At 39.8% G+C, this 11,671-nt stretch overlaps 2 protein-coding genes across 2 annotated transcripts; one reads left to right on the forward strand and one right to left on the reverse strand.

Annotated features, from left to right (window-relative positions):
• Nucleotides 1–316: 316 nt before the first annotated feature.
• Nucleotides 317–8,422, reverse strand: LOC114366057 (uncharacterized; the record flags this gene model as incomplete). The annotated part of the gene is made up of 4 exons (XM_028322822.1): nt 8,017–8,422; nt 3,760–3,929; nt 1,171–1,251; nt 317–604 (listed from the first exon to the last, which is right to left on the reverse strand). Coding segments are annotated over exons 1-4 (694 nt in total), but the record flags the coding sequence as incomplete, so codon positions are not given.
• A 516-nt stretch (nt 8,423–8,938) lies between these two features.
• LOC114366058 (uncharacterized) lies at nt 8,939–11,626 on the forward strand (the record flags this gene model as incomplete). The annotated part of the gene is made up of 5 exons (XM_028322823.1): nt 8,939–8,953; nt 9,583–9,721; nt 10,162–10,361; nt 10,874–11,037; nt 11,564–11,626. Coding segments are annotated over exons 1-5 (581 nt in total), but the record flags the coding sequence as incomplete, so codon positions are not given.
• Nucleotides 11,627–11,671: the final 45 nt, after the last annotated feature.

Genomic DNA, 11,671 nt, shown 5'->3' on the forward strand with positions numbered 1-11,671 from the left:
TACCTAGGTATATTTTGTGCCAGCACGGTATTATTACTCGTAAATAAATAGGTAGGTGCTATTATTATCGCGAGTGACGCGCAAACGAATGCAACAAAAAACCTAAACCTAAATCACAGATAATCCTAAATCTTAAACCTGTAAGTGCAAGTCGATTAAAATGTAGGCATATTTTTGAATAAACTACGATACGAGNCTTCCATTGAGCTACACTCCGATAATTTCGTATTGAAGAGACTCCGCAGCAAGCCCAATCTCCTGCTCAGACCACGTCCCTCATACGTTTTCTGTAGTATTGTCCACGCTTCGTGGGCACTTTTGGCAGTGCGTATATGCGGGATTATGGTCGGCGCCACGGACAGCGCGATGCGCGCTAAGGCCTTATCATCCTTCTTCTTGTTGTCCTCGTCGGCCACCGCTTCTACGCAGTCCCACAACTCTTCATGGATTAGCACCATTCGCATCGAGAACTTCCACGTGGAGTAATTTTCTGCCCCCTTTAGTCTCTCAATGCAATTCTGACCGAATCCCATCGAAGCCATCTTGAATACCGTTCGCTGCTTCCGGTACGGTAATAATTCCAAGTGCGCGATGTATGACCAATCTCGCGGAAATATGAGCGCTTTTCACTTCTTGTAACTACGCTCTGCTACCATGTTGGAGTTTGGAGCGTAAGAAGGAAAAGACCACGAAGATTACCACGGATTTATTTTAGAACATACAGCACACAGAGACTACATGAGATCGAGTGATTGATCCAGAAGTCTGGAAACCTTACATTGACAGCGGAGTGCCAAATTCAAATATTCAAATATGCTTGCGTTTAACCAAAAAGTTTCTAACTTTCCAACATTAACATCAGGTGCGATTGAGGTCAAATACCTGCTACCTTGTCTAGCATTAAAAAAAAATGCTCAAAACTCGATTCAATTTAACAGCCTTGATTCTGTAATGATTGGACTAAATATTGTTTTATTTTGAAGCCAAGTTAGCCCCTCGTACTAAGCTAAATATGCTTGTGTCATGAATGGGCTCATCGCTCACCACAATAGTCGAGCGGCGGCGGGGTTCGCCCGCGTCTCTCGGTTCAAGTCAAATCGATGTTTCCGTGTCAAAGTGAATTGTGTATTGTAACATTGTAACAAAACAGTGTAACATTACATTACTTACCAGAAACAAACATGGCGCCCGCATAGGAGAACAAGAATGCTGAGTCCAGAGCGCCTAGCAGTGTGTTCGCGTCTGTCGTGTCTGTGAACAAATAATAAACAATATTATTTTATGTTATAAACACTGTCAAATCAAATCAAATAGTTTATTCAATACGTAGCCCCTTTCCAGGGCACTTAACATGTCCCAAATAGCAATCAATTATAAATCAATTATTTGAATTTGAATTAATTTTTACCTAGGAATACCGACCGATAGCTGGACTGCGATGCTGAGTGTTAGGTGTGATTTGCGTACATGAGGTCGCGGGTTCGATCCCCGAACAATACAAACATTTGTAAGTTTATGAATGAACTTATGTTTTTGCATTGATCTTGGTGTTTTTACATAAAAAGTATTTATGTATGTTTGTTTATTATCTGTTGTCTGGGTACTCTTTGCAAGTTTTGCATAGTTAGGACTAGATGGCGCAGTGTACAATGTCCAAGGATATTTATTTATTTAAATATTTAATTACTACTTATCTATAAATACATTCAAATACATTGTTTTATTGTACAAACACAATAAAATAAATATTATATATTTTTTGTTTCGAAAAATTAAGTTAAAGTGAGTAATTTTATCGACGTAAAAAAAAGCATTGTAAAATTCGCATTATTAGTTAGTTTCCTTAGGTTGCCAAGCGATGGCGTTGTTCCCTTTACCGCGCCCTAAAAACGTTACATCTAATGAAAATAATCTTTATTAATTACGATTTATCAATGTTAATAATAAATTGCAAATTTTAAATAATAGCCACGACGCCCAGGGTGTTTGTAATACACAGCAAAACCAAAATAAAAGCACAAGGACTTTTTTCTAACTCGCACATTAATTCTTTCTCACACGAATCCTGAATCGCGGTGACGAAGTTTTTGGTCCCGCTAAGTATATATAAAACTAGATTTCAAGTTCCATCGGGAGTCCGTTGCTACACAGTAGTGCAGTGATGGGGGGGAGCTGCCCTGATTCTCCCCTACCGCGCTGTGAGTATGTTAGCCCCGGCTTGCTCGCGCGCTGAGGAGGTAGGAACGAGGTGAGAACACTCCCTCAATCCTAATCAAGAGGTGAAACCACTTGTGGCTGATCGGATGGGGATGCCCTTGCGGTGGATCAAAGTTGTAACCGGCACGTTGTAACAGGACTGCGAAGTGATGTCACTTCACCCCACTGATGTAGCAAATTTGACTCCCCTTTTTGGACCCTAACTGGTATTGGTCAAAATGACCCCAGCCAGGACATCAATCTCATCTTACTTAAACTCCTGTGAATTGGTTGACAAACTTGCGTCACTCTTAAAAAAACTTAGAAGAAAATTCCTTTTAAATACAAGTTAATTGTTTGAATTTGTTTGTGACATGTGTGTGATGATCAACTTTATTTATAAAATAAAACATTTTCATTTTTCATTTTCATGATGATTACTGAAAATGGCGGTGTAAAATAAATAAATAATAATAAATAAATATCCTTGAACATTTTACACTGCGCTTCTAGTCCCAAACTAAGCAAAGCTTGTACTATGGGTACTAGACAACGGATATAAACATACTTAAATACTTTTTTTATGGAAATACATACATATAGTATACATAGAAAACACCCAGTCCAATACAAACAAATATGTTCATGCACACAAATGTTTGTACTGTGCGGGAATCGAACCCGCAACCTCCGGAATAGTAGTCCGTTTTAAACCACTACACCAAACGTCCGACAAAAAAAAACCATAAAGTATCTTAAAACACAACCCCCCTTTTTTAGGTAGCCGGGTAAAAAGTCGCCTTTATGTTAATCCAGGGTATCAGTTATTAGCGGTATAGAGATATCCAATCTCATCAAAATCTGTCCAGCTGTTGTTGAATTGTAAATGGTGTGTTTTATGTACGTTTAAAGATGTGGTGAGTATGGACAGATGTTTATTACTCTTTCACGCAAAAACTACTAAACGGATTTCGATGAAACTTAAATAAGATATTAATTAACTCACTGAAAGGCGGCTAGTCGCACCAATTGCCATCCGCAGGATCGACTCCCGGCGGAGGCACGAACCCACTGCAGTTGCGGTGCAGAACACTCTTGACCACGGAGATGGTCAGGTGGGAAGAATGAACTAACAATGCTTGCAAATCAGGTAGGAAGAATGAACGAACAAGGCTTGCTCGTCAGATGGGAATAATGAACGAATGAACGAGTCTTGGGCGTCAGGACTCAGGTGGGAAGAATGAACAACCAAGGCTTGTACATTAGGTGGGAAGATTGAACGAACGAGGCTTGCGCGACAGGTGGTAAGAATGAATGAACGAGGCTTGCGCGACAGGTGGGAAGAATTAACGACCGAGGCTTGCTCGTGAAGTGGGAAGAATGAACGAACGAACGAGACTTGCGCGTTAGGTAGGAAGAAGAATGAACCAACGAGGTATGCGCATCAGGTGGGAAGAATGAACGAACAAAGCTTGCGCGTCAGGTGGGAATTAGGCGTCAGGTGGGAAGAATGAACGACCAAAGCTTGCACATCACGTAGGAAGAATGAACGAATAAACTTACTAAAGGGCGGCCAGTCGCACCAGTTGTCATCCGCCGGGTCGACTCCTGGCGGTGGCACGAACCCACTGCAGTTGCGGTGCAGAACACTCTTGACGACGGAGATCGGCTTGCGGGTGAGGTGGTACGTCATGTACGTGAAGAATGTCAGCATCAGCACGCATGATTGGTACCTGGGGACGATAATACAAATCAAATCAAACGTTCTTTAGTCTCTACTGCTTCTTGTTGGTACACTCAAGTACTTCGTTTTGGCGTTTATTTGATTGCGAACACAATGATGTAACCCTGTCCCCGCAGGGTAGGTATGCAATTAGGGTTGCCAGGTCCAAAAACACAAAAGCCGGACTCTGTCTTACTTCATTTGGCCGGACATTTTACCCTAAAAGCCGGACGTGTAACATTAGTGTCATAGCTCATGAGTGAGTAATATAATCATCGGTTGCCCAAAGTCTTGATCTGCGCTTCATAATTTTTTGATTGGATAACGCTCGGCCTGGCGCGTTATCCAATCAAAAAGCCTAACTATGTCCGACTTTATCCGGACGCCTGGCAACCCTATATGCAATTCAATGCATTTGTCCCCGAAAAAATAAAAGATACCTTCATGCATAATACCTGTAGTGGTTCGTATTGGACCCCAGAGGAGGTCGCGGGTTCGAATCGGGGCTGAGATGGGCGACCCTTCTTTGTATGGTTTTATGTCGACGTAACAAGAACACACTATAATTTGATCAATAACAATGTTTCAATTGATATTGACTGTAAATTGATCTCTGAATCATTCAGTTCAACGAATCACGACCCGCACGAGTCACGGTGCAATAACATTAAGGTACAGTCAGCATCAAATAGTTCGGTTTTGTTCCCCAGTCGATGAAGCACCTGAGCCCCGATTAAGGTCAGCGTAATGATCAAAACAGCGTACGTCAGCTGTTTTGACCAATCGTATCGCAGAATCGATGAAGCGCGTCTGGATTGGAAACGTTAAAAATTACCGTAATCGGGGCTCTGATGTCGTGCCCTGAGTGCCCTACAACTGCACTCAGGAGGATTTGATGAGTGCTGCTGACAACGCCACTCTTGTGGCGGAGTTTTGGGCTGACACTGTGTAGGTTTGTTGTCGACACGAAGAGAAGAAGTTCGTGACTTGGGTTTGTTCGTTCGTCTCAGCCAAATGACGTCCACTGCTGGACAAAAGCCTCCTCCAAGGATTTCCTCAACGACCGGTCCTGCGCCGTCCGCATCCAGGCACCTCCCGCGACCTTCACCAGATCGTCGGTCCACCTAGTGGGGGGCCTGCCCACACTACGTCTACCGGCCCGTGGTCGCCACTCTAGAACTTTTCTGTCCCAACGATCATCACTTTGGGTGTTACAAACGAACTATATGACGCTGAGTGTACATCCAGCTAAGCGAAATTTGAGTCTTATCATGCTTGAAATGAATGCTATTCTGCAACAACACTGATTGTATGACATTGTTGTGAACGAAATTCATCTGTATGACCTTTGTTTGTAGGGGAGAAAGGCCTTTGCACTGATGACATTATGCCGCCGAATTTATAGCGTCGTTCTTTTATGGGACCCGTATCTTTTCTAATACAATAAGTGGTAAATTAATGTATTTGATGCGTTTCTTTTGATTCTAGCTTGCGCCCGCGGCTTCACGTGCTTGAATATCGGTTTATCACAGTTATTCTTATCGTTTCAAAAACCGGGATAAAAAAAATATCCTACGCATTTCTTCATCTTTCTCGTGATTTACTTTGTTCTTAAAAACCTAATGACAATCAGTTTAGTACTTTTTGAGTTTACGCACGCGGCGTGTGAAAATCAATTAAAATCCACATTCATTATGCTTTTGCCATACAGTAAAAACAAATTGAATGACATCACTGATAAGAAATTAGCTATTTCTAGTTAAATGTCTAGTTCTTAAATATTCTGCACTATATGTTAGACAGACATTTGCTAACAGCTCTGTAACTAGGTATGTGTATTTCATACAAGTTTAAAATGTATTACATATTTTGTATGTTTGTTGTAATGTAATTATGAGTCAATTTATAAAAGTAAAACAATAAATAGCATTGTTAAGATAATATCAGACGTACCTACATGATAGCATGATTCGTATGTGATAGTAAAAATAAACGGAAACGAGTTTGATAAGAAGCTGAAATTATAATATCATGTCCACAAACTTAATTAAACAGCAGTGAATTCTGTTTGCACAATTTTTATTATACGAGAACCTAAATCTGCAAATGTTTACTTTCTCGTACGTTGTTATTGTTGTTGTCTTGTATTATCAGCTATCTGCTGACTCAAAAAGCTTTTGTTTTGATATAAAATACAGACTAACGCTCGTTTTCACCATCAATCCCTAATTTTTAAGTGAGCCCTATGAAAACAAAGTTCCTGTTATGTGTTACCATAAGGGTCACTTAATAATCTACCACCTTTTAGTGATTCTTTCACCTTTTATGTTTGCTTTTAGCTGTACGTAGTGTTTGTAGAAATCTTAACTTTTGACCTTTACTTTTCAATAGATACTTTCTCTTTTATGTATGTTACTATTCTAGAGTTATGCTCGAAAATAGCTCACATATTAGAATGATAAAATTAGTAGTAGTTGTAGTAAAAGTATTTAAAACTAAAATTTAAATAAAATATTTAAATTAGGTACCTATTTTGACTTAATTTCTATTAATTTTAATTAGACTTAATAACACTGGTCAACACTAGTTTTGCCACACGAACTTTGATAGCTAATTTTGTTTTATCAATCTACCCGCATTATTAAAACACAGTTGCCATATGTCAATTAGCCTCATATTTGTTGTGATACGGTAATACTCATAACTAGTACTACGGCAGTAAATTAACAGAAATGCTTACAAGTAAATCGTTATAGAAATATTTGTCGTTGAAGTTGAACACTTTTTTGGATTTATTAACCCTGTGAACATGTAGTGGAAGTATAATAATGATCCTAACTCTTTTTGTTATGTCTGCGGAGAACTTATATTAAAAAAACAACGACGAAATTTTACGAATCTTGTGTTGGAGTGTTATCATCAATGTTTTGGTTTTTCTGTCGCCCATCATGACAAATCCTGGGCCCTCATATCTGTTGCCTAACGTCCTCTCATGTCTGGAACAAAGCTGCACGACCTATGCCGTTTGCTGGACCCATGATATGGACTGAACAGCGAGATCACGTTTCTCATTGCTATTTTTGTCTCACTGACATAAAAGGTATAAATTACAAGAAAAAAAACACAGTTATTTACCCATAACTTTACCTTCAGCTATAAGACCAGTCTCTCATTTTAAAAAATTGGCAGAACGAATACCAGTTGCAACTACATCTGTTGAGAACGACAATTCACAACCGTCCACTTCAGGTCAATGTGTTGTCCTTAAAATAAGTGATGCAAAGATATTTTTGTTGGCCCTTAAATTAGAAAGTTAATAAAAGATTCAAGATTTGAAGAAAAATTAAGCAATTTAAAAAAATCTACATGGAAGGCTTTTAAAAACGTTGTTGCAATTTTTTGGGTAACCACAAGAGTGACAGCTACAGAGAGTTGGTTAGCGAGCTATTATTGTCATATCAAGCATTGGGTTGCAACATGCCACTTAAGATCCATTTTTTAGACTCGCACCTGGATCTTTTTCTGACAATTTAGGGGCTGACAGAGACGAGCACGGTGAGAGATTCTATCAGGACATTTCTAATATGGAAATGCGGTACCAGGGCAAATGGAGCCCAAATATGTTAATAGATTACTGCTGGACAGTTAAAAGGGACCTACCAGAAGCTAAATATTTACGAAAATCTTAGATTATTAAGTCATTTATAAAAAAAAATAACTTTATTTACGAGATCTGTGTTTTTTCCTAACATTTTAAATTACTCAATAGAATAAAATCCTTGTCTAGCAAATTTTTTTTAACAGTTTATTTTTTCTTACAATCACCAATTAAAGTAAAAAATGTCAAAAAAGTCCGTGTGGCAAGAAAAAGTTAAAATTTTGTTGACCAGTGTAATTGGCCAACGATAACCTTGATAATGGTGACTAACAATATTGTAACTTGGTGATAACTCAGTAAATGCACAAGGCTTTATTGTAAAGTAATTACAAACAAATGTTGTTTGCAATTAATTCATGCATAAATTCAATGATTCATCTCAAGCGTGAATGCCATAGCCTTGGCCGCAATTAAAAAAAATAATTTAAAAAAAACTTACAATAGTAGCCTGTTGAACTGAAGGCGAGGGAATAGGGAACCACTCAGGCTCTGAAGACACTGGACCCCCACGGGCGCATCGCGACTCACTCCACTCATTTTGACTCGCTTTTTTCGTCGAAAATGCTTAACAAACCCTACTAAAAGGCTACTCATTAACGCCCACTAGTTGTACTAATCTCTAATCGCATTTTTTCGCATAAAAATCTCTTTGTTTACATCTGAGTACTTAGATGAATTCGAAACTATAATTTCACGTCATTTGTAACTCTTACACTACACTGATTGATTGTCAAATATTAGAAAGCTATTAAAATTTTAAATAAAAACACCTTTGTGATAAAATTTTAACAAAATTAATTGATTTCGAATTAATTTCAGCAAAATCCGTCGATCCGACCGACCACGTCCCCCATAGAGAAAAGTAATACATACGTCCCCTGCGGGAAATGTCAATGTCAAATTTTTTGACGTTGCTTGCGTTTTGTAACTGCTCTAAACTCTACACCGTTTCGTTGCCAATGAAGCATCCTCAGTCTTCAATACAATATTTTGCTCAAAAAAGGCATGGCTGCGCTACCGCGACATACATTTTTATGAACAGTTTATTTAAATGATTACATTTTATTTTATTGATGTTTATGTTTGTATTGTGGCGCTGCGCTGCCCACTGCCAGCCTACCTAACGCATAGAGGAAACCTAACCCAATACTTATACTGCTAAATTATACAATACTTACTACTTTTACAAAAATGTAATTTAATTTGTTAATACGCAGAAAATTACATTGATAACGTGTCATTAAAATGGGTACTTATTATTTATTATTGCATGTAATTAAAATGGGTGATATTAAAGCATTATTATTTCTGTGTTTCATAGATAAATAGCTTTTATATCTCAATGTTAAGGTTTAAGTAAAATGAATAATTTATTGGTAAGTTTAAATCTTGAATTATTTTCTCTCAAATGACGTTGTCAATTACGTTGTATTTTAGTCAGGGCACCCAGGGCCATCGTTCACAATCTATCTTGTTTCGGTACCTCTATCATGAACAACTTTCGTCTTCGAATCGTTTGCGTATTCGATAAAATTCGAACCTCAACCTTCGAATTAAACGATAACGTGACAATTTTGATTCTCAAAATAAGTTTCGTGCAACCACATCTCATACTAAGTTCACTTTACGACACGTTCACAAGGGCGCTGTTTATAGTTTTCTTACTAAATCTTTTGATGGCGATTCGAGTACGCAAACGATTTGAACTCTAAAGTTTTTCGTGCTAGCCGTACTGTTACTGTACTGTAACTATCGCTACATGGTTTAGATGACTGCATTAGTACTATTCTGTGATAGGTATTCGTACAGTCCGTTTTCCTAAGTAAATTCGGGACATTTTCAACCCCCTTGTACAACCCAGTCAAATTATTTGCGCACCTCGCACTCACCCGCACATACATTTCTGCGTTCGTCACGTTTGTGCCAAAGCGTCGATGTGACGTCACGGCTGCCAGCTTGACCGGATTGTAGGTAACTACGTTTACGGCCCTCTCTACGTTCCTAGACTTTTACATGTCTCTGCGTGAGCCTGACGGCGGTTGGGAGCACCTGGTTCCAGACAGGCTGGCTCGGTCGGCTGGTGCAGTACCACAAGACTAAGTTCCTGGATGAGCTCAACGAGGTGGCTCCGATTAAGATTAAAGGTAACCGTCGATTTATAGGACGAAGCAAACTTATCAATCCGGAAATGGGCTGTAACCGTATCAACTCGAGGCGGTCAGTATTCTTCAGTACACTTACGCGAACCGTAACGTAAACTCTTCATCTTGGTTGACGGCGTGGTAAAACACGATACAGTGTTGATCTTTTTCCGGGTTGATAAGTGAGCTATGACCTTATCTAAGTCACCTGTTATGGAAGAACTAACTTATTTCAGTAAACCATTAAGGCAAACAACAAAAAGTGAAATAAATGAGATAGATATAAGGATCCTTATTTTAAGAAAATAATTAATTCATCTTTAAGTATCTTAATTTTTTTTCACCTACTTACTGTAGAACAGTAATCGATTTCTAAGGGTCGCTAACGATCACTATACGGACCACGGATATTTTGACTGGTGTATTTAATGGTATTTCTCTAGCATCCATAGTGCAGAAAGAGCCAGGCTTCGTGGACTCATCCGAATGGGACTTCAACTCCGTGCTACGTCTGCTGACGCTCATGAGGCAGAGCCAGCAAACGGCGCCAGCGCGGCGCGCGCTGCGGCGCATGCTGCAGCCGATGACCAGGCGGTTCATAAGCAAGGCGCAAAGCTACAAGTTTTTCCCTAGCTTGAGCAAGGTATGATTGGTTAATGAAGGTTCATTTAAAGTATTTTTCCACTGACCTCTTGAAGTTATGCTGCTACCATTGAGTCGTAGCCTGGGGCGGAGCCAAGAAAGAATGTACCTACAGGTCGCCTAGCCAGGATAGTTGGTTCCGTTCCAAGAGACTCTCAACAAAGCGAGATGCCAGCATGAGAGCCTAGGTTGATAGGAAGGTAAGGTACATACACACAACTTTCCATTCGTGGCGTATGTTCTCAGGAGCACATCAAACTCCTCTCAAACAAAATGTTAATCCTCCATTCATTTTGGTAATGTACCTAAATGTGCACTATTCACTGGCTCACCGTCACACCAAGCGTCTCACTGCGGCACGTCTGCCCTCGCCGGCGTCTGCCGTACGACTGACTCGTTTCACTCACAACGATATCACGTGACTGCCTTTCACTTGTGAGCGTGAGACAGCCTACGTAGATACAAACACTACAATTTCTTTCCAATATCTTCTCTCCACTATTCTCTTCACAGAACCACCCCAACGAGTTCTACTACGACATCGACTCGGACGAGATGTACGAGGAGGCCGACAACACCACATCCAGCTCGCTGCTCGACGAGGACGCCGTGCTCGTCATCACCAACCCCGTGGAGGCGCGCCTGCCCAGCGCTCAGATCAGCGTGAAGCTGCTCAAGTAAGGCTAAGTTTACAAGATAATGTCATTGTAATGGTTGGCAACACTGCGGCGGCCATATTGAATGGAAAACCAAAAGCGAAAGACAGACATTGTTGTACAAGTTGTGGTGTAAGAAATAAGAAGAATAAAACCCCAATTTTTAATAATAACATCAGCATTGTTATTAATATGGCCACCGCAGTGTTGCCAACCATTACAGTCATGTGACGATTTTAGCAGTTATTCGGTTATACAAACACCAAAGCACCACCAGAGAGTGAATGTCCTGGGTCTTAGTCTTGACACGGAAACTGAACCAGAATACCCCTCTCAGTTCGTGAAGACTACGCTCATGACTGCTAGGGCCATTAGGGGATGGGAACATTCTATCTTCTTCTAAAAGGTGGGCCCTAAGAATGTAGAGGCAATGGTCTCGCTGACCATTAAATGTAACAAATAAATTGTGATTCATCTGAGCATGGATATGAATGATGCACTTCTAAAAAGTACCTACCTCTAACCTCGTTACCCAAACTTCTTGCAGACAAATACTCGAAAATAGAGCGAAAGCAGGGCGACAGATGCCTACGACCAAAAAAGCCTTGAAGTAAGCATTATTATTTTCTTCTTTCTACTTTGCTTTTAATAATTA

The sequence above is a fragment of the Ostrinia furnacalis genome, unplaced genomic scaffold (assembly GCF_004193835.3).
Source record: "Ostrinia furnacalis isolate ACB-3 unplaced genomic scaffold, ASM419383v2 OfSCF0525, whole genome shotgun sequence".
Classification (NCBI taxonomy): domain Eukaryota; kingdom Metazoa; phylum Arthropoda; class Insecta; order Lepidoptera; family Crambidae; genus Ostrinia; species Ostrinia furnacalis.